The 24,182-nt window shown below is 39.0% G+C and overlaps 1 protein-coding gene across 9 annotated transcripts; it reads left to right on the plus strand.

Annotated features, from left to right (window-relative positions):
* Positions 1 to 5,895: 5,895 nt before the first annotated feature.
* On the plus strand, positions 5,896 to 23,897 carry LOC121890915 (protein NLRC3-like). Of its 9 annotated transcripts, none has more exons than XM_042403547.1 (12): positions 5,896 to 5,999; positions 9,866 to 10,003; positions 10,762 to 10,899; positions 11,387 to 11,506; positions 11,971 to 12,090; positions 13,289 to 13,524; positions 13,662 to 15,531; positions 17,661 to 17,834; positions 18,899 to 19,072; positions 19,690 to 19,863; positions 20,646 to 20,822; positions 21,200 to 23,897. In XM_042403547.1, the coding sequence occupies exons 2-12, from the start codon at positions 9,876 to 9,878 to the stop codon at positions 21,219 to 21,221; spliced, it is 3,333 nt and encodes a 1,110-aa protein (XP_042259481.1). In that variant the 5' UTR covers positions 5,896 to 5,999; positions 9,866 to 9,875; the 3' UTR covers positions 21,222 to 23,897. The 9 variants fall into 9 exon arrangements, with proteins under 9 accessions (XP_042259481.1, XP_042259482.1, XP_042259483.1 ...); XM_042403548.1 differs by having other exon boundaries at positions 13,665 to 15,531; XM_042403549.1 differs by lacking the exon at positions 10,762 to 10,899.
* Positions 23,898 to 24,182: the final 285 nt, after the last annotated feature.

Below are 24,182 nucleotides of genomic sequence, written 5' to 3' on the forward strand. Positions count from 1 at the left end.
TCAGTGTGTTCACTCCAACATGTTAACATGAGAACTAAGGAAGCTGGCAATGCTACACAGCTGTCCTACTTCTGGTCTGGTCAGGACTGAAGTCCCTGCTGCTCTTTATACTGGATGTGCTGCATCACTGACTGACAGCTGATAAAGTGAGTCTCACTAAACACTGATTTATGACCTCTGTTTCTTCTTCTCTCATCAGATGGGGGTGATCTCTGTAGGAGTGTGAGTGAACATCCAGGAGTGTGTGTTGAGAGAGGATCAGCTGTATCCTGATGATCCATCTGGACCGGAGTCTGGATCTGGACTTTGTCATCTTCACTTAAGTCTCTTAACTGACTACAAACTGAACAGTTATCTCTGGATTTTGTTGAAGTCAGCACTTTAAAAATATGTTGTACATGAGCTGTTTGATGCAGAAAAGAAAAAAAACAGGTGTTCAGTCAGACTCTGACCCTCGGCCCATATTTATCAAGTGTCTCAGAATCACACTGAGAGTTAACAAGGACTAAAACTAATTCATGAAGCAGAGGAGAATTTACTGTGACTGTCAGCAGGAGAAGGATTACTCCTGGGAGAGAGTGAGACGTTGCTGTTTTATCAAAGTCAGAGCACCAAAGTAGAAATAATGATGACGTGTTGTAGTTTCCTCAGTCTCGGCTGGAAATAGTAAACAGTGGTAATTTGGTATATTATGTGTATAGGCAGGTAACCAGGCAGGTAACTTACCAAGGGAATTGTTGGGTCTCTGTAAATTAAAGAGTACGGTCTTGACTTGCTCTATGTGAAAAGTGCCTTGAGATTACTTTTGTTGTGATATGGCGCTATATAAATAAAAATTGATTGATTGATTGATTGAAGGTTATGGAACAAAACTATGATGCCAAAATTCATGATAAGATGATATTTACAAAGTGTAAAGGAAGCCTGAGAAATAAATGTAGCCTATATGTTAATGAAGATAACAGGTAATTAGACTCAGCTGTGTGAAATGATCTTGGTTCAGCCACATGGTTTCACAGCCTGTAATAGTGCTGCATCTTGCACATATTGCACAGACACATGTTGCAAACCCTCTCCATGAAGAATATCTTCTCTTCCACTGTCCAATTCCTCTTTCAACTAAACCCCAACTTAACCTCTGTTCTATACATGGAGAAAGGAATCTGATTTTATTGCCTGCCTTTTCTAAGTTATTTTTATTTGTTTTTATTATTACATTTACCATTCAACTATTTGTCGATTAGTAGATCAACACATAATAAATGTTCAACTATTTTGATAATCGAACAATCATTTTAGTACTTTTTTAGTAATATTAAGCAAAAATGCTCAAAAACTGTATGGTTCAAACTTCTCAAATGTTCTCATTTAATGCTTTTCTTTGTCATACATGATAGTAAACTGAACGTTTTTGAGTTTAGAAGTTTGGGTCAGACAAAACAAGGCCTATGAAGACGTCACCTTTGACTCTGAGAAAACTGTAACAAGCATTTTTCACTATTTACTAACATCATTGTTTTCACTGATTTTAGTTTTGGTTTAAATGCAAATCAAGTTTATAAACATAAACTTTAACATGATCACAACAGAGATCAGGTTAAATACTACATTCATGAACGTAGTGTATACCAAAGCAGAAATGACAAACATTACATTTAACATTACAGTCAAAACGCTAACAGCTGTTTTAATTGCACATTCTTCACTCTGTGAATGTGTCGGTAATTTTGTTATTTTACATGTTGGTTTAAAAAGTCCTTTTTCTCTAAAAGTTGGCGCTGGCAAACTGATAACAGAATGATGTCAGGGACCTCATGGCTTTGTGAGCACGAGCATAATTTAATGTAAAGCATAATGTGACTGAATGGATGGCATGACTGTGCTGTCACAGCTTGTCTTTAAATCAGCTTTTCTTGCCTCCTAAATAAAATCACCACATATACATTCAAGTCTAGAGAAGACAAAAGTGGTATAAGAGTTAGCAAATAGCTTAATGTGATCTGTCAGTAACAATCCTCCTTAAATGTTTTAGTTTTGAGACAGTGTAAAAAAACGTCTACAAATAAAGATTACAGACTGCTTTCCAGCCATGAACCAGATCTCTGGTCTATGAATAGCAGTGTACCAGAGAGGGACTTCTGAATGAAAAGAATGCAGTCCTGAAAACAAAGAGGAGAGCAGATTTACTCTAAAGGATATCCTAGTTACTGTTAATCATTTCCTTTTTTTCACCATAAAAGCATAATGGAAGTTGTATTATTGGCTCTTTTCCTCTGCAATAGTTTCACTTTGTCCATGCATCTATCCCGATGATGAGATTCATCCAGGATCCTCTTTTATCCTCTGACATCAGACAACCTCACTGTTACCTTTTCCTGTGGAGAAGAGAAAACATGAGATCCCACTGCTGGTGATCCTGTGGATGACAGACAACAAAGCTTCTAAACTCATATGAAGATCAGAACTCTGTTAATACTGACCTTTGATTGTCTTGTGTCTAACTGCACAGATGAGCAGCACAATGCAGACTGCAACAGAGAGGTAAACTGGGACAGCTGCCAGGTGACTCCTCTTGTGAGCAGTAGTGTCATGTCGAAGTCCAGCAGCTGGTTTGATGGGATCAGCCTCTGTGAAACAAAAAACAGGAGACAACAAGCTTCATTAGCAGCTGTGAGACTGAGATGAACTAAATGTCTGTATGTGCATGTATATAGTGGAGGCAGTAATGATGAAACACATACATTTACACACGTATATCAAAATTTTGTTCCTGATGGACACACACACTTATGCGTTCTCTCACATAAGTGCGTACAGCCCCCATCCCCACACACCCAAATGTGTGAAGTTTCTCTGCCAAAATGGTCATTTATCATTTATCAAGATCATGCTTTTATCCTGAACGATTTGGATTGGAAGTTTTTTGTTGTTGCTGCAGGAGAAACAAGCAAAATTTGTATTTTTTCCCCCCACCATGTCCCTTCCAGGCTTCTGTATTGATCTTAACCTGCAGTCTAGTCATAACAATGTTATTATTGGTTTAAAAGAATATCACCAGAATCTGGAAATCTTTTTCCCACGCAGCCACCAGGACAGTCGGTTTTTAGATTTTGTGTGTATGACTGCATGCACAGACACAAACAAACAAACACACACATTCTCAGGATCATCTTCTGCTTTGTATTAAAGTCTCCGAACACTCACCCATGACAGTCAGGTTGAAGATGTGCTGTGAGCCGTTTCCATTGATGATCTGTCCCTGATAAAGTCCGGTGTCGTTGATGCTGAGAGATCGGATGGTGAGAGATCCAGTCTCAATGTTCAGGTGGAATCTCTCTGATGTCTTCAATATCAGGACGCCTTCATCAAAGTTCACAATCACACGCTGCTCTTCCCCATTAGACCAGATGATCTGATAATCACCATGTAGTCCAGTGACTCCAGTCTGCAGAGTCATGTCCTCTCCAGCTTTACCTGTCACTGCTTCAATTTCACCCTGTCCACCTGGTAGAGCGAGCCCCACTGAGACAGAGAGAGAGAATTTTGACAACATCCAGTTCCTCTAACAGCAGAGTAAAGAGAAGAAGAGCATTCTCCCTCTTCTTTGCCTTCATGGTTGATTCCTTTTATCTCTGTTTATTCTCAATCACTGCTGAGAACACAACTACAGATTTATTCTGCCGTTGACTGTGGGTGCAAAGTATCTCTATCAGTGTCTTTTGGACAGGAACACCACAAGCAAAGTGTCAGACGCATTTTTAACGCACATGTCACTCACAACAGATACACTCTCGTTTTAATCTATGCAGCTGTCTGCACCGGCTCAACAGTGCAACAGTGACCTGAAGTGTTCATATACTCTTCAAGTCTATTTTCCTCCATTTTAAATGCATCACTACAGTCGTGTGTATTGGGTTCTTCCAACACGGGGGTGACCTACTCTCCACACTGCACCTGAACGCTTCCGGTGTAGACACACAGACGGAGCATCACTGCTGCTGCTGCTCTGCTGATGTGCTGCTCACACTACGTTTGCTGTCTAGACACTAACCACAAGACAGGAAAAGTCTGTAGTTAAGAAGAGTTTAAATCAGGAGCATGTTTCTCTCACACACAGCACTCTTCATACAGAGTCATTTACAGTCCTCTATTCTCTGAACCACTGAACTAATCTAATGAATCCTGTTCTTCTGGTTTCTACACTGAATCAGCTGTTTGTAAGTTACCAGCTTCTCTTTGAATAAAGCAACAGAGATAAAGGTATAATTGGAAGAAAGGTTCAGTACTCACACATGACAGCTGTCATCAACCATGTCATCTTGCAGTTCATTGTAGCATAAAGAGACTGACCCAAACTGAGTCAAACAGCACACCAGAAGCCAAGAGACACAAGTGATCTGACTGAAGCTGCCAGCCACAGTGGGCTCTCTCTCTCTCTTTACCCTCACTCCTTCCTCAGTAGTCTGCCTCCACCCATGTCTACTTCCACAAGGCCTTTACCTGCAGGGTGGGAGCCTTGTTGTCTTAGGTGTAGTTGTCACTTCATGTCAACTGCTCCCAAAGATGAAAGATGAGATGTTGTTATACAGTCTCATTTTGTCTCTTCAAAACACTGAAAAGAGAAACTCCCCTTTATGATTCACACATCCTTTTCCTCTTCAAATCCCCCTTCTATGCTGGACAAAATGTTAACAGAAACTGTGTGTGCATGTGTTCAAGTAACGTTTCCTGTCAGGTGAGAAATATCTACAGTCTGTCTGTTTATGTGTCAATATAAGATGGGTTTTGGGAAGGAAAGCATTCAGCCATCATTACAAGTACAACATCACAACAAGAACAACAAACTAATTATTACACTAGTATGACCCTTAATCTGTCCTCACAGCCTAACACTCTCCATTTAGTTCCTCTAAAGCAATGTCCCTTATGATGTAATAAAGTTCAGTTCTTTGGTATGTTCAGGTTTCCTCAAACTTTAGTTCTAGTCACTGTATTCAGTGTTGAGGTCCGGTTCAGTCAGTCTTGGATCTGTTCTTAGTTCTGAGGTCAGTTCAGAGTTCTGGGTGTAATAAAAGCAAAGGGGTTGCGGGGCTTGTAACACATTCTTACCGCACCGGTGTCACCAAATGAGGGATGAAGTACAAATGGTGGCTCGCCATCTCCTCCGTCAAGGAGAGAATCCAGAATCCAAGGTCCAAGGCATGGTATCTTCAGGGAGTCTCAAAAACCAGCCTGTATAACAGCAGGGCGATTATTTTAGGTCAAGACTCTAATATCTAAAGCCATATTAAATCAACACATTAGAAAACTCTCAATATGCCACTATAACATAATAGAAATTAAATTAGTCCAACAGCTTTAACTGTACAAAACCTTCTTTTATGAACTGTGTTTCTCTTCTTTTTAACATCAATCATGAATTATGATTACACATTTTAACTATTTTAACATTTTAGAAATAACATTCCACATGAATTTATTGTATATTTAACCATGCACTACGGCACAGTTAATTTCTTACACACCTCATGTTTTTATAATAGAAGTATTATTCGAAATTCCCATGAAATAAAAAATATTTCCCAGTTTTAATCCCGTGTCTCTGTGTTAACTGTTCGTTTAACTCTTGTTATATGACAAATATGTCAAAAAATCATCAGTATCAGAGTATTTTTACATCAAAATCCCCGTCTTTCCTTCCTGTAAAACGGTTTCAAACATAAGTGGTGGTCACCATCGATCTCACGAAGTTCTCTGAGTTTTTCAGAGAATTGGAGCGACACTTGTCACACACACACACACACACACACACACACACACACACACACACACACACACACACACACACACACACACACACACACACAAACACACACGTGACTTTCAGTAAAGAGGACAGCAGGAGGAGCAAACAGTGAGGAACCCTGAAAGTGAAACTATTCAGTCAGACTCCATTTTGAAGTCAACAGAGCAGAAGGATTAAAACAGTCTGAGGCAGGGTGAGTGTTAATATTACAGCTGCAAAATAATGATCACTGGCATTATTGATCAATCTGATGATTATTTTCCGGATTAATTGTTTAGTTGATCAAACTGTGTCAGAAAAATATGAGATCGCAGTGTTGACGTTTTCAAACGTTGTTGCCTTTTTTCATTTCCTGGTTTCTGCGTCTTCACAGTGATGTGACGCAGCTGTAAAATAACAGTTAAGAACGACTCAGATCTCAGTCTGTTTGTCGTATTTAAATCAGAGTCAAAGTTTATCTTTGTGATGGCTAAAAACACACATGGTGAGGGTGACCAGACTTCTCGGAAAAGTCGGGACAGTCCCGAATAACGAGCAGTTGCTGGCATATAGAATTAAACCATCTGTTTGAGTCATTTGTTCAGTTGTTTCAACATGAAAATGCTGTAAATTGCTATTGCTGCTCTAGAATCAATATATAGTTATTTTTCTAAATATATATTACTTGTAATCCTGTTCTGAATTAATTGTTTTTTAAAATGAAACAGAAGTAGAAGTTGTGAGGAGGGGAAGTCGCGGAGGAATGATCTGACATGCGCGTCACGTAGACAGATGTGAGAGGCACCGCACTGATGACATGAAATAGAATAAAATAAATTTTATTTAACAGATAATGATTTACACACTGTTACATACGATACAGTGATTGTGTTTCTTTTTCCTAATGACAGACACTTGACTTCATGAATAAAATAATAAGAAAATAATACATTTTAGCATTGAGTTAAGAGTTTGACGTGTTTTACTGTTCGTTGACACTGAATGTGGTAAAGGGGAGAACGGGGTAACATGAGCCACTTTTTACATTTGATGATTTTACTGCAAAATAAAAGTGTATTTGTTTCAAATAATAGTTACTATATAAACCTCAGGTTGTTGTGTAACAATTTTGAGATAAATTTGAACTTTATTAATGCCATCAATTTAACAAAGGCTATATTTTTAAGTAAAATTCTATGTTTGTGTCCTGTTGTTCAACATGTTACCTAAACATTTTCAGTAAAGATTAAACTGTGATCTTTGTGTGTTAGATACAGAAAGAACATGTGTTTAAATGTGCTTTTGTGTATACAGACAGGTGACAAATTAAAGGAAAAACTGGTCCAGGCCTGAATGCTTGACCCCTACAGTGAGGGGTCTTGGGGCTCTGTTATGCTGTGGGGGGCATTTTGCTGGCATAGTTTGGGTCCACTTGTCCCCTTAGAGGGAAATCAAAGTTGTTGTGAGTGATCACCTTTATCCTATGATGAAACATTTCTATCCTGATGGGAGGGGTCTCTTCCAGGATAACAATGTCCCCATCCATAGAGCATGAGGGGTCACTGAATAGTTTGATTAGTATGAAAATGACATGAATCATATGCTATGGCCCTCACAGTCACCAGATCTCAACCCAATGAACACCTATGGGAGATTTTGGACTGAGGTGTTAGACAGCGCTCTCCACCACCATCATCAAAACGAGGGAATATCTTTTGGCAGAATGGTGTTCATCCCTCCAGTAGAGTTCAGAGACTGTAGAATCAATAACAAGGCACATTGAAGCTGTTCTGGGGTCCGTTTCACAAAGCAGGTTTAGTGAAAACTCAGGGTCTGTTAACCCTGAAATGAGGGAAACTCTGAGTTTTCCGTTTCAAAAAGGGAGGTAACTCAAACCAGAGAAAGAGGGATAACTCTAGCCTGTTTCACAGAGAGGGGTAACTTAAGCTCTCGGTCAGTTACCGTAGTAACAGACTCTATGAACCTAACCTGGTCGGGACCAGGTTTTTCTCAATGAACCTCGAGTTTCTCTCAGTCTCCGCCCTCTTTCAGAGCCACACACTCCATTTGATTTCCTCATTCATTCAGTCAGCAGGCGAGTTTTGGCGTAGCCTAGTTCTGCCGTCTGTCATTTAAAAAAATCATTTAAAAAAATCAGAGTCAGTATATTAGAAGTCCATTAGGCACAGTAGGTGGCGACTTTTTCACTAACATGGCATGTCCTTTTGATAACGATCCCGTGGATGAAGGTGCAGCATTACTGCGCAGAGAATTAAATATTCGTTGAGAGATGGTTATCAGACCACGCATAGATGTTCTAGCATTTCCAGACAATTATCTTTTTGAGCGGTACCGTTTCACGTCACAGTCCATCATCTACATACACAACCTAATCCGTCCTTACATTTGCAACATTACTAATCGTAATCAATTCTCTCACATCCCAGCAGATATTGTATGTTGCGCTGCGTTTCTTTGCAAACGGAAGTTTTTTGTACAGTGTCGGGGCCAGCCACTGGCCTTCCTAAATTCTGGCTTAGGGCCAGCTCCTCTGCCTCCGTTAGAGGTGGCGGTGCTGGACCACCGCCCGTTTTACGGACATCTGCCTTCTTTCTGTTGGCTGAGTAGAAGTCTGTGTTAATTTAAATAGGATTAATTATTTAACAGAACATGATGTAGATGAGAAGACATTTATGTGTGTGAAACCAGCATTATGTTGGGGATAAAACAACTGCACAGTCAAACAGCCACTTAATATTTACTTTACAATGTAAAACATGATCAAAGTGAGGTACCCCCATGAGATTATGCCGAGGTCTCACCTGTTTGAACAATGTTTTTATATTTTATCCTAAACTGCTGCCAAGTGCGCTTCTCCCTCGCGGGATTGGACCTAAATAAAATAAATTAATAGGCGACCAATCAAGCAGTTTTCCTCTGTAATATTATTGTGATTGCAAAGTACTACATTTAAACTTAGGCATTGACCCGAGCAGCGATGTTCTCCCACGCCGTCTCCCTCTCTTTTGCAGCTGCAGCGGTGTTGCACTTCTTTTTGAAAACATGTTCAAACTCGCCGTATTATCGCATTAAGATTTCTAATTCTGGTGGGGCGAAAAACGCAGCCCTCCTCTTCCCCGTTGCCATGGTGACTCGTTGAATCGGGGCTCCATTGATGCTGGCTTTTTATAGTTGTGGTGCACGCGCTTAACTCCAGGTGAAACTACTCCGAGTTGAATAAACTGACTCAAATCAGCTGTTCTGGAACCGGAAACTCAGAGTTTCTTATCTCAGAGTAGATCAACTCAGAGTTCAGGATTAGACTCAGAGTTTGTTGAACCTGCTTTGTGAAACGGACCCCTGGTGGCTCAACACCTTACTAAGACACTTTATGTTGGTTTTTCCTTTAATTTGTCACCTGTCTGTATGTACAGCATGTTTGTGTGTGGCTTAAACTTAACATCAGTCAACAATTAGGTATTTATTCATCAACATTGTAACACTTATAACAGTGATCAAACATTAACATTAACATGGTCTCTAGTCTCTAGAATATCAGAAAATAATTTTTGGGGGTAAATTGAACCATTGACTCAACTTGCTCCAACATCACTGGCACGTTTTACCCCACGACCTCCATTTTGACAAAACTGTTTCACACAGTGGCTCAGATCCACAGTTATATTAAGTTTATGACCTTGTTTTGTAGCGTATACTGAATTAAATTAACATGTAATATGTCCAACTTATCTATTTTAATTAAGATACAAGACTAATAACTCTAGTAACATGATGAATTCACTTGGCATGACAAGAGTAATGTGAACTATACTTTCTTTATTTGTGGTCACATGATTATTTTTGTTTATGGTTACCTAGATGAAGGGGGTGGCTCATTTTACCCACTGGCTCTATTTACCCCGTTCTCCCCTACTGGAGACCACGCCCATCCTAACTCTCCTTCCCCGAATTTCACCCATTCTCATCTGGTCACCCTACACATGGTTGTAGTTAAAGTAATCTGGGTTTATTATACTGTGCATGTGTGTGTGTCTCAAATGTTACTGGTTTACCTCTCAGACTCCAGAAGATGAATGATTTGGAGGAAGAGGTGGACGGAGCAGAGTCTCTAATATCCGGCCGTCTGTCGATGAAGAGTGATTGGTCCAAAGGTTCACTTCCATACTTCAGTAATGAACCTCTACCCTCAGACACAAAGTAAGAGACTGTTTCTACTGTAAACTGACCTGTACATACCCAGGATATCTTTTCATTAGTTGCTTCACTGAGCCAAACATAGGCCGTCTAGATAATTAGTACTATGAGGCTCAGTCAACTCTGGGTTTCGGATGATCCAAGATGGCGCTGTGGACACGCACACACACACACACACACACACACACACACACACACACACACACACACGACTTCCAGTAAAGAAGAAGGCAGGGGGAGCAAACAGGTAGGGAGTAAAGTTCAAAGTATTCAGTCAGACTCCATTGTAAAGTCAACAGAGCAGAAGGAGGAAAACAGTCTGAGGCAGGGTGAGTGTTAATATTAGAGCTGCAAATAATGATTACTGTCATTATTGATCAATCTGATGATTATTTTCCGGATTAATTGTTTAGTTGATCAAATTGTGTAAGAAAAATATGAGATTGCAGTGTTGACGTTTTCAAACGTTGTTGCCTTTTTTCATTTCCTGGTTTCTGCGTCCTCACAGTGATGTAACGTGACACACTGCAGCAGTTAATATAGAGAGAAGTCACAGTTAAGAACCGCACAGATGTTTATCTGAAGTCTGTTTGTCGGATTTAAACCAGAGTCAAAGTTTATCTTTGTGATGGCTTGAAAACACACATGGTTGTAGTTAAAGTCAGGTAAACTAATAAGAAGCTACTAGGTTGAGAGGAAGGACTGGGTTTATTATACTGTGCATGTCTGTGTGTCTCAAGTGTTACTGGTTTACCTCTCAGACTCCAGAAGATGAATGATTTGGGAGAAGAGGAGGACGGAGCAGAGTCTCTGATATCCGGCCGTCTGTCGATGAAGAGCGACTGGTCCAAAGGTTCTCTTCCATACTTCAGTAATGAACCTTTACCCTCAGACACAAAGTAAGAGACTGTTTCTACTGTAAACTGACCTGAAGATGATTCAGTGTTGAAATGTCATTTAAAAACAAACCCACACTCTACTACAACCATCCCCATCAGTTATTAGTGAGAGTCTGAAGATCTTCTGCAGCAAGTTTAGTCATCTAAATATAAAGTGTTGCCTGATGTGTTTAACAAAGCTGTGCAGCTCATAAAAATATCTGTAAATGATACAAACTACATGCAGGCATCAGACTTGACAAACAAATTGTGAATTTAAAGGAGATAAACGTTCAGTATGTGTCATATTCATTCAGTGTTTACACATGTAGACGTTCAAATCTCCTCACTCACATCTGTATTCAGCTGTAAATAGAAATAAAAAATTAAACTGAAATATGAACACAATTAGCCGTTGTGATTAACTAAATAGTGATAATATGCATGTATCACTATATCTGCTCTTTACAAGAAGTAATGATGTATGTAAAACATTTGTTGTTTCCAGAGGTCAGCTCCACAGACAGAGAGCAGAGTCTCTGATATCCGACCATCTGTCGATGAAGAGCGACTGGTCTAAAGGTTCACTTCCATACTTCAGTAATGAACCTGGACCCTCAGACACAAAGTAAGAGACTGTTTGTACTGTAAACTGACTTGAAGATGATTCAGGGTTGAAATGTCATTTAATAACAAACACCACTGACTTACAAGCCACATTCTACAACAAACATCTCCATGAGTTATTAGTGAGAGTCTGAAGATCTTCTGCATCAAATTTAGTCATCTAAATATAAAGTTGCACCTGATGTGTTTAACAAAGCTGTAGCTCATGAAACAGTCAAACTACATACATGCATCAGACTCTACAAACAAATTGTGAGTTTACAGGAGATTAATGTTCAGGATGTGTGTCAAATTCATTCACAGTGTTTACACATGTAGAAGTTTAAATCTCTTCACTCTCACATTTTCAGCTGTAGACAGACAGACACAATTAGCTGTTGTGATTAGCTAAATAGTGATAATATGCATGTGTTTATACCTACTCTTTATGAGAATTAATGATGTTTGTAAAACACTTGTTTCCAGAGGTCAGCACCACAGACAGAGAGCAGAGTCTCTAATATCCGGCCGTCTGTCGATGAAGAGCAACTGCTCCAAAGGTTCTCTTCCATACTTCAGTAATGAACCTTTACCCTCAGACACAAAGTAAGAGACTGTTTCTACTGTAAACTGACCTGAAGATGATTCAGTGAGATGGTTTCATTAAGGTTGTTGTGTAGATATGAAGGAAACACAGTGGAAAGAAATAATGAACTAGCTTCCATTCAGCTGTAATCTAGAACAGATCTTCATGTACATGTTAACCAGAGACAGAGACAGGGCTGCTGTTGCTATTTGATTTTCCAGTCTAACAATCTAAAGTAGTAGCAGGTAACCCAGGGTGATATTTACTAAGGATTTAGTAACAAGTCAAATTCTGTGTGTCCTTATTTACTAAATGACTGCGCTGGGGGGTTGTGAAGGTAAAATGGAAGAAAATTGAGAGTGTGGTCTTCTGCAATACAGAATGTGCCTTAACGTGTTCCTGTTCAAAGGACCAAAATATGGGAGGAAGTAATGGAAATGTATACAAACAGCCTGCTGCAGCTGATTTATCACTGCAGACTGACCACTGCAGCAGAGGAAACTGAGCCTGACATTTAACGTTTGGAAAAAGTAAAATCTGTAAAACTGTTAAATCAGACTCAGGGAGAGAGATTATAGCAGAAACAGTGAGAGAGAGAGAAACACAAATGAAAAGATGCATTATGATGATATTTACCAGAGTTCTCAGTGCAGCACCACAACACAAGACTAAAGAGCAGCAGTCTGTTATTTTTCACAAGTGGACTTTTCTGTTTTGCTCAGTTGCCTCCTGCTTATTTTTCCTGACTTTTAATGTCTCATAGTAGCTTAAAGGAGCCCTGTGGAGTTTTCTTGTTAACAGACAAAAGTCATATTTACATTGACTTACTGACCAAAACACATTGTGTGAATCCTTGTGGTCTAACAAATGTGTTTAATCAATTTCCCTCCTCATGAAACATTTCCAAAGCCAATTTTTGAAGCTGGTATTTTAAATCCTGCATTGTTTGCATCCATGTTTACTAGTTTACAGTCTTCTTCTTCTTCTCTGCCTTTGCTGGCACATTGTTGTGTCAGTCTTTTGAACCCTTGTAATTATAGTATATATTTTATTTCAAACTGAATGTGCTGAAGCCCAGAGCCTGAAAAAAAATGTGTAACTGTCCAAATACTGACAGTCTAGACTGTTCATGTAGGGAAAGAGATGCGTGCAACTTGTCAGCTGTCAGTTGGCCACCACTAATGTCATGTTTTCTAAAAAAATTGTTGATGTTCACAGAGAGAGGAGGAGGAGGAGTGTTTCTGTGGAGGAGCAGCAGTCCTGCTGTTCTTTGTGTCAGGACGTCCTGAAGGATCCAGTCTCTACCAGCTGTGGACACTGGTTCTGCAGACAGTGCATCAGCTCATACTGGGACCAGTCTGCTTCATCAGGAGACTCCTCCTGTCCCCAGTGTGGAAAAAGATCCAGAACAAGACCTGGACTGCAGACTGACAGTGAGACTAGCACTGTACAAAGTAAGACTGAATATCTGTCTGCTGATGTCATCATCTCTGAAAATAGGACAGTAATCTACCTCCTCTATAGTACTTAAAATGAACGCAGTGGGACATATTTCTTTTTAATTACACCCGTTTTTTTCTTGTCTTTTCAGTAGAAAGTGGTCTGCAAGAGGTTTTAGATAAACATAAGATCAGTCTGAAGACGAGATGTGAATGTGTGACTGAAGGAACTGATGTAGCAAGAAGTGAAACCCTCCTCAACAGGATCTACACTGAGCTCTACATCACAGAGGGACGGAGTGAAGACGTTAATACCCAACATGAGGTGAGGCAGCTTGAGACAGCTTCCAAGATGAAGACCCTCCATGACACTCCAATCAAGTGCCACGACATCTTTAAACTCTTGCCTGACCAAATGGAACACATCATCAAAGTTGTTCTGACGAACGGTGTCGCTGGTGTTGGAAAAACCTTCTCAGTGCAGAAGTTCACTCTGGACTGGGCAGAGGGCTTAGAAAACCAAGATGTCAGTCTGGTGATTCTGCTTTCATTCAGGGAACTGAACTTGATCAAAGATGAGCAGTATAGTCTGCTCACGCTGATCCAGGTTTTCCATCCAACATTACAGAAGATCACAGCTGAGAAGCTCGCTGTCTGTAAAGTTTTGTTCATCTTTGATGGGCTGGATGAAAGCAGACTTTCACTGGATTTCAACAACATGAAGGTCGTGTCTGATGTCACACAGCAGTCATCAGTCAACGTGCTATTGACAAACCTCTTCAATGGGAATCTGCTTCCCTCAGCTCTCATCTGGATAACTACTCGACCTGCAGCAGCCAATCAGATCCCTCCTACATATGTTGACAGGGTAACAGAAGTACGAGGCTTCACTGATGCCCAGAAGGAGGAGTACTTCAAGAAGAGATTCAGTGATGAAGATGAAGAGCTGTCCAGCGGAATCATCTCACACATTAAGACATCCAGGATTCTCCACATTATGTGTCACATCCCAGTCTTCTGCTGGATCGCTGCTACAGTTCTGGAGCACATGTTGACTACAGACCAGAGAGGAGAGCTGCCCAAGACCCTGACTGACCTGTACTCACACTTCCTGCTGGTTCAGACAAAGAGGAGGAAGCAAAAGTATGATGAGGGACATGAGACAAGTCCACAGGAGCTGACGGATGCTGACAGGGAAGTTCTTCTGAAGCTGGGGAGGCTGGCATTTGAACAACTGGAGAAAGGAAACATCATGTTCTACCAAGAAGAACTTGAGCAGTGTGGTCTTGATGTTGCAGAAGCCTCTTTGTTATCTGGATTTTGTACAGAGATCCTCAAAAGAGAGAATGTGATCTTCCAGAAAACAGTCTACTGCTTTGTTCATCTGAGCGTACAGGAGTTCCTGGCTGCAGTCTACATGTACCACTGTTTCACCAGCAGGAACACTGAGGTACTGGAGGGCTTTCTGGGAAAAGACTACAAACACAGGGAAACAAAACAAAAGTCTTTTCTCAAGAAGACTTCTGCTAATTTTAGAAACAATGATGGCCGTGACCCATCTCTGGATCACTTCCTGATGGGTGCCATGGAGAAAGCTCTCAAAAGTAAAAATGGCCACCTGGATCTGTTTGTCCGCTTCCTTCATGGCCTCTCTCTGGAGTCCAACCAGAGTCTCTTAGGAGGCCTGCTGGGTCAGACAGAGAACAGTCCAGAAATCATCCAGAGAGGCATCAATAACCTGAAGAAGATGAACACTCGTTATACCTCTCCTGACAGAAGCATCAACATCTTCCACTGTCTGATGGAGATGAACGACCGCTCAATACATCAGGAGATACAAGAGTTCCTAAAGTCAGAGAACAGATCAAAGAAGGAACTCTCCGAGATCCACTGCTCAGCCCTGGCCTACATGCTGCAGATGTCAGATGAGATTCTAGATGAGTTGGACCTGAAGAAGTACAACACATCAGAGGAGGGACGACGGAGACTGGTCCCAGCTGTGAGGAACTGCAAAAAGGCTGTGTAAGTCCAGATGTGATTAACATTATAAATCATTGTAGATTAGTAGGTTATTTCTTCAAATATAAATAATATAAAACTTATTATATTGTTAAAATAGTGCTCTACTTGTTTATAGCAGAAATATTATGTCAGTTATATTTAGTCACAGGTGTTCTTGAGCTGTTTCAAATGTTGTGAGTGCAAATAATGTTGATTTTTCAGTTGGTTATGTTGTAGCTGTTAAGTTAATGAACATAATTATTCTATTTATTTCTAGTAATTGTTGGATTTTACATTTTTTTCTACTATTTATCTTCCTTTGGGTGATGGAGGCATCATTCAAACCTGGTAAACCAAATGAAGGACTTTAGATGTTGTGGTTGAGGCTTTATTACGACAGCAATTTATCACAACATATATCAGTATTTTACAGTTATGAGTGAATGCAGTAAAGTTATTATTACATGAGTAGGTTCTGCAAATAATATATAATCAGACAGACACTGTTTTATACCACTATAATTAAGAGCTTATCCCTAACCCTTAACCCTTAAATGAACCATTATTGTTACATCTATTGTGTGATGGGTGAAAATTGACTGCATATACTTTCCTTTGAAAAAAGGAGAAAAGTCCATTTTCATTTTTAAAAAGGAAGAGTATGTTTCACCCATCTAAACTTGAAAACAGGTCAAATTTGACCCAAACAAAATAGGAGGGTTAAAATAAGATCTTTGTCATTTTTCCAAAGGTGATTTCTGAAGTCAGAGAGATTTGCTTTCATCATCGTTTTTTTCTTAATGGTTTCTGAGTCATGTCATAGTGAGCACAGGGGATCAGCAAATCAGCATTCTGATTCAATGATGACACTTATAGAACAATATCTAAAGTTTGCTAACATTAACCAACTTTAGCCTCTGTAAACTACTGGTCATATGAGACAAAACCCCTGAGTGTGTTGAATCAAGCAATGGTGCCTTTTATTTCTCAAGATTTAATTTTATTTTAAAGAGGGAAGCAGTGTTACATAGTCTTGTTTTTAAGTCTTTCTTATATTCTGTTGGTCACAGAAAGAAACTCTCAGGTGTTTTCTCTCTTGTTGGTGTAGAGAAGAGTAGTAGCAGGAAATGCACAGAGGTCTGATGAATATATAAGAGCAGAATGGTAGAATTCAGACTGCTTAAAGAGATCTTATACACATTAAAGGTCAATGTTATATTTTAATGCTGATACCCTGATAACATCTTTCTGATGACATCATGATGAAAATAATTCAACTTTATTGGTTTGTTAATTGGGTTTGTGTGCTGAATCAGTTTTTCAGATTCTCAGAAAAGAATGTTGATAACAAAACATCATGCAGTCATCTGTCATTCACATCTCAATATTTAATACATTAATATTAAATTATGTACAGGTCTAATATTGTCAAGCCATTTGTTTCATTTGTGTTTGTCAAGAGTCACTAAATGTTCCTGCTTATGGATGTGAACCTGACAGCAGCAGGTAGCAAAGAGAGATGATCTTTCTCAACTGTTACTGTTCACTGAGTTGAACTGAATAAAAATATCATGCGGTCAAATAAAAATAGTGGACAGTAAAAATGGTTTTCTAATCAAGATGGCCTCATGCTAACTTTGTGGAGACAGACATGGGATCAGATCACATAGATAGACTGCACATCATGGAGGCCTCATTGTAACTCAATTTTCTCTCCCTTCATCTGCAAGATTACAGCAAAATAAAGATTAAATGTCTGCAGGTATTCGAGAGAGTGATGAGAATTATTGTTCTAGCACAGTAAAATATGATTAGTTGAACTAGGAGTGCTCTGGTAGCCTACTGGTTAAGATGCATGCTTTATAACTGCAAAGTCATGGTTCAGTTCTGGTGGCAGACCTTTGTTGCATGTCTTTCCCTGTCTCTCTCTCCTCTTGTTTCCTGTTATTTCTCAACCGTCACTTTACATTAAAGGAAAAAAATGCCTCAGAAAAAAAACATTAAAAAAAGATTGGCTTGAACCACTGATGAGAAAAGTAAATGTTAATCTAAACAGCAAATGTCAAACTGTTTCATCATCAAATTCATGAAGTAAATATAAAGTGTCCTCGTTCATGATCACATATGTTGTCATATATGTGTCATAACAGACTTTCTGGCTGTGGACTCTCAAAGGCTCACTGCGAAGTTCTTGCCTCAGCTCTGAAGTCCAACCCCTCCTATCTGAGAGAGCTGGGCCTGAGCTCCAATGATCTGCAGGATTCAGAAGTGATGCTTCTATCTGCTGGACTGGAGAGTCCAAACTGTAGACTGGAGACTCTGAGGTCAGTTCACTGGCTATAGCTTTGTTAGTTTTTTTTCTTTTTTCTATATATTCAATTTAAATCCTTCACTGACGTTTCAAATGTTTGGTTCATAAATTCTTTGGGATTTACCTGAGCATAAATCTGTAGAATTTAGTTTTTTTTCAGGAATTCAAAATCCAGTCTTGTTCTGTGTAAAAATTACCAAAGTTTAAACTAATATGAGACTTCATTAGTCTGAGTTACAAATAAAGCTAGTATATCTTCAGTGTTTTCTTGCTGAGCTGCAGTGGGGGGATCATAACTCAAAGAGCAAATTTTGTCCTAAGTAGTCTGAAAGTTTGAGTTAGACAAATGAAGTGGGTGTCTACCAGTATGTGAAAGCCTTATATTAGCTTCAGTGTAGCTGTGTTAGGTAGAGACCAGTTCACAGTCAGTGTGGACAGGAGGAATGATTACTGCCACCAATAACATGTTTTAATTACACTTATGTTTTCATATTGATCCTCTAATTACAGACTTGACTGAGTTCAGCAGCATTTTATGAATCAGTGTTGACATGAATTGTTGTCTGTATGTTGTGGTGAAATTTAGGTGATGTCTGTAGAAGGCTGACATTATGATGATCCCCTGTAACACATTGACAAACTTAGTCTACTCATTTCAGTGATAAGCTCATTGATGAGGACATAGTAATGTTGAAGCACACATTTAAAACCTGAACACATCTGATTGGATTATAAATGGATTTTAATCTAGAGGCAGCTGTGGCTCAGGAGGCAGAGTGGGTCATCCACTAAGCGGTTCGATTCTTGGCTCCTCCAGTCCACATGTCGAAGTGTCCTTGGGCAAGATACTGAACCCCAAATTGTGTGAATGTGTGTGTGAATGATCAGTTCCTAATGATGCGCAGGTTGGCACCTTGCATGGTAGCCCATGCCATCAATGTATGAATGTGAATGTGTGAATAGGAGAATGTGGCTTGTAGTGTAAAAGTGCTTTGAGTGGTCAGAAGACTAAATAGGCGCTATATAAGTTCAGTCGGTTTACCATTTACAAATCTACATCATTTATTCTTTATTCAGATTGAGTTACTGCAATTTGTCAGAGATCAGCTGTGCTTCTCTGGCGTCAGCTCTGAAGTCCAACCCCTCCCATCTGAGAGAGCTGCAGCTAAATGAAAACAAGCTGCAGGATTCAGGAGTGAAGGTGCTGTGCGATTTTCTAGGGAGTCCACAATGTAGACTGAAGACTCTAAGGTCAGTTAATTGACTGTGTTCTGTTTTCCAAATTTTAATTTTTTGGTTGAACAAATTTTAGTCTGTAGTTATAAAACATGACTGATTCTCAAAGAAACTGTAGAAAATGTCCACTGTTGTTAAAGTAAATTAATGTTTATAATTTTTGGTATACAGAAGATCCTTTCAACTAACTGTTTTAAAATTGTCAAATTTACTTGATGTAGGAGAAATATTATTTATCATAGTCTTTCATTTTGTAATGTTTTAATAAATAATCTCTGATCATTGATATTGATACTTCTGAACACACACACACACACACACACACACACACACCAAAACAAAGAGGGACACAGAGAGATCAATGCAGGTGTTTTAAGTATGAATATAGTATTTTTTATGAATCAATGTTTACATGAATAGGCGTCTGAAGGTTGTGGTGACATTTTTATGATGTCTATAGGGTGGCTGACATTATGACGTTCCACAATAATACAATGACAAAGTCACTCTGCTCATTTTAGTGAAAAGTTCATTGATGAGGAAAAAGTAATGTTGAACTACACATTTAAAATCTGAACACATCTGATTGGATTATAAATGGATTCTATCAACATCATTTATTCTTTATTCAGATTGTGGGACTGCAGTTTGTCAGAGATCAGCTGTGCTTCTCTGGCCTCAGCTCTGAAGTCCAACCCCTCCCATCTGAGAGAACTGCAACTGAGTGAAAACAATCTTAAGGATTTGGGAGTGAAGCTGCTGTGTGATTTTCTGGAGAGTCCACACTGTAGACTGGAGACTCTGAGGTCAGACACCAGTTTTTACTTCTGTTCTGAGATAAACATGATGTGACAGTTATGGTGACACTAAACTGACTGTCAGAGCAATGTTGAGCTGCACATTTAAAACCTTCATATAACAAGAAAGATCCTACACCAGATAATTCATTCTGAACGTCTGAAACTCTTTTTTACATTTACATTGATTTTTACATAAAATTTCACCTTCACTTTAAATTCCAATTAATATAATATCCAGTATTTAATTGTGCCAATACTTTTATGAAGCTATGCAGTGTTTATACTGACTGAAATATCTAAACATAAAATGCCGTAATTTTTTATGGCGGCACCATTCCATTAAATATAAATGCTGTAGATACATTGAACATCCTTTCCCCCCTATTTTCCCTAAATCCATCCTGACATATTTGGTATTTTTGTAAATGTTGGGATCTTGAGTAGAATCTGAAATAAATTTCTGTGGGTTTTTATTACTTGTATTTGGCTGCACAACATGAGTTTGTAAAGATGGAGTCACTGGTGGAGCTACAGAGTTTAAGAGGTGAAGTCACTACATCTTTAATGAAGTAGCAGTATGTTGTCATTAATATTAATGAGAGCTCTTTTTCACTGTTTGTATTTGAAAGTTTTTAACCTGCATCCTGTTGGGTTCAGGTGTTTGGAATTTCCATTTTCTAAACTTCTTCATTCTAAACCTTCTTCAGCTCTGAACAGATTATGAAATGTTAAATGATTTCAAGCAGGAACTTTGTTTTCTAAACTGACATAATTTATTCTTCATTCAGATTGAGTTACTGCAGTTTGTCAGAGGTCAGCTGTGCTTCTCTGGCCTCTGCTCTGAAGTCAAACCCCTCATCCCATCTGAGAGAGCTGGAGTTGTGGGGAAACAACTTGCAGGACTCAGACGTGAAGCTGCTGTGTGACCTTAAGGAGAGTCCAGACTGTAGACTGGAGACTCTGAGGTCAGTAGAGAGTTTGAGACAGTCTGTGCTGGTTTCAGCAGTATTGTTTTAAACACAGTTAGTATCAAAGCAAAGATCCAGTATTTCCTGGTGAACCTTTAACCTTCTCAGTGGCTGCTTTCCTCAGTGAAGCTGTGAGAGGAGAATGGTTACAGGCTTCAGGATTAGACAGAAAGACAGAGAGCGAGAGAGAGAAAATTCAGCCAATCAGATCAGCCAGAAGCTTTGTTGTGATCATGTATTTGAGTTGATGTGAAGACGACTTTTGTGTTGCTGCTCTTTATACTGGATGTGCTGCATCACTGACTGACAGCTGATGAAGTGAGTCTCACTAAACACTGATGCATGACCTCTATTGTTTCTTCTTCTCTCATCAGCTGGAAGTTACGATCTCTGTAAGAGTGAGTGAACATCCAGGAGTGTGTGTTGAGAGAGGATCAGCTGTATCCTGATGATCCATCTGGACTGGAGTCTGGATCTGGATTCTGTCATCTTCACTTAAGTCCCCTAACTGACCACAAACTGAACAATTATCACTGGATTTTGTTGAAGTGAACACTTTACAAATGTATTATACATGAACTGTTTGATGCAGAAAAGATAAAAAAAACAAGTATTGTAAGTCAGATTCTCACCCTGGGCCCATATTTATCAAGCGTCTCAGAATCGCACTGAAAGTTAACTGAGGACTAAAACTAATTCATGAAGCAGAAGAGAATTTACTGTGACTGTCAGCAGGAGAAGGATTACTCCTGGGAGAGAGTGAGACGTCGCTGTTTTACCACAGTCAGAGCAGCAAAGTAGAAATAATGATGACGTGTTGTAGTTTTCTCACAGTCTCGGCTGGAAATAGTAAACAGTGGTAATTTGGTATATTATGTATATAGGGGGTAACCAGGCAGGTAACTTACTAAGGTTAGATAACAAAACTATTATGCCAAAATTTATTATAAGATGATATTTACAAATCGTAAAGAAAGCCTGAGAAATAAATGTAGCCTTTACGTTAATTAAGATAACAAGTAATTTGACTCAGCCTTGTGAAATTATCTTGGTTCAGCCACATGGTGTCATAGCCTGTAATAGTGCTGCATCTTGCACATATTGCACAGAGACATGTTGCAAACCGTCTCTATGAAGAACATCTTCTCTTCCACTGTCCCATACCTCTTTCAACTACACCCCAAGTTAACTTCTGTTCTCTACGTGAAGGTAAATACACATAACAACAGAAACATATATTATTAAGGTGCATCCTCTGCTCTCAAATATCAGGCTGTAGCTCTGCTGTTATTTGAAGTAGTCTAAATAAAAAAATAACCCTATAAAATATTTGACCTGTTGTAATGAAACGAGATGAGATATCCTTCATTATGCAGCTGACATGATTGTGTTCAAATAAAAGTTTTAGTGGGCTGTAACTGAGGACCCTCGTCATGCCCATCATCTTTACAACGTGCATTCAGCCAGATCAAAGTTTGATTCATGACTGCCATCATTGTCGGTTCTGACAGAATTGTCACTGTTGCACAGCTGCATTTTCTCCGTTACGATAAAGTGTAACACTGTGAGGACATTTTGTATTTATTTAAATGTTCTGTAGAAACTTCATGTGTCAGTCACACAAAGTCAGTCTCACAAATCATTCTGTTTTTGCCCAAACAATCTTTTAATAAGCTCTCTGTCATCAAGCGTTCCCAAAACATCTCTCCTCTCAGGGAATATCTCTGCCTGAACTCCATCTCCTGCAGTTCCTAAATATTGGCAGAGATAGGAATCATTTACCAAGTTTGAAAAGTTGCTGAAATGCTTTTTCTCTTAAAAGTAGGACCAGAGATGCGTCACTCTGATCATTTTTGGCCAGTTAGGAGTGATTTCTTGCTCTGAGACGCTTGATAAATACGGGCCCAAATGTGACAGATGTGATAGATTGGATGTCCACAAATTTCATTCAGTTAAATTCTGAAAGAATGTATCATTGGTCCAGAAAACCTGCATGCAGGTCAAATCATATCTTGGTTCTGTTGATAACAACATCAAGCCTGTGGTGAAAAACTTTGTATTTTTTGATTCCAGCCTAAGTTTGATGATCATATCAGCAGCTCGTCCAGTCCTGTTTTCACCATTAAAACATATTAAAATTTAACTAAAACCAGGAAAAGAGATCATATTACTCCATTTCTATCATTGCTTCTCTGGTTACCTGTTTGTTTTATGATTGATTGTAAAGATTTGATCAATTACTTTTAAAGGGTCTTCATGGCTCCAGATTACATTTCAGAGTTGCTCTGTATGTAAATATTAAGGTATCTAGCTTTTATATGCAAAAAAGTAAGTATCCTGTAAGTAAAGACTGGTGAGCCATCAGGTGGCTTTGACAATAACTATATAAGTTAAACTTGTAGGTGAGATCGTGTGATCCAGCTGTGTGATCCAGCCCTATCCAATCACATCCTTTACATCTTTTTTTCTACATTGGTGCAGCATCTTGCATGTATTGTACAACGCTGCACACAGCAATAATGATACAAACTGTGGGCACTTCATTAAAAACATGAAATGTATCTTCTCCACTGTCCAACTCATCTCCAGCTAAACCTCCCGTTGACTTTTGTGTCCTTGCAGCTCTTTTAAATATATCTCTGCCATCAGTAGTTTAAAGCTCATTAATCATTAAATAAATAAAGCCACGATTTGCATGAATGCAGCTTGTTTTTCTATAACTTGACACTGAGTGGTGGGAAATGAATTAGTGCTGATTATCAGCACAGATAAATTTGGGTCCTGGTCTTTGCTGTCAGGGCTCTGGATCAACCTGTTTGAGGAGCTCAGTCTGATAAGTCATTATCTTTCATTAAATCACTTCTTAAAACTTATTTTTATCCACTGCTCTAACAATTATTTTTGTTTTATATGCTGTACATCTTAAATTTTAATCTCATGTTTTATTTTTATTCCTGTATGTTTATGTTTGTTTGTGTAAACCATTCTGTGATGTTGGTTTTGAGAAGTTTTATACATTTCTCAAGGGAGGGTGGTGGGATGACAGATTAAAGTAAAATGTATCACTCCCAAGTCTTATATTGTATTTGTTTTCTGACTCACCATCTAGTTAAATATCTCTTAATATTCGGTCTGATCAACAAAAGAACCTTAAACAACTTTCTTCATTTATTAGAAAGATTTTTCTTTTCATGATCTGTTATTTTCCCCATTAACTTTTATTATCCCAGCAAACACTGAGACGTTGAATGTTGAATGTTTGAACGTCCAATTAAGACGTTCCGCAATGATTCAAAAATAGTTCCAAAAAAGGAAGATGTGCTGATGTCCAGCACGTCGCCTGGCCATCAGCTGGAC

Source organism: Thunnus maccoyii, chromosome 23 (assembly GCF_910596095.1).
Source record: "Thunnus maccoyii chromosome 23, fThuMac1.1, whole genome shotgun sequence".
NCBI classification, from domain to species: domain Eukaryota; kingdom Metazoa; phylum Chordata; class Actinopteri; order Scombriformes; family Scombridae; genus Thunnus; species Thunnus maccoyii.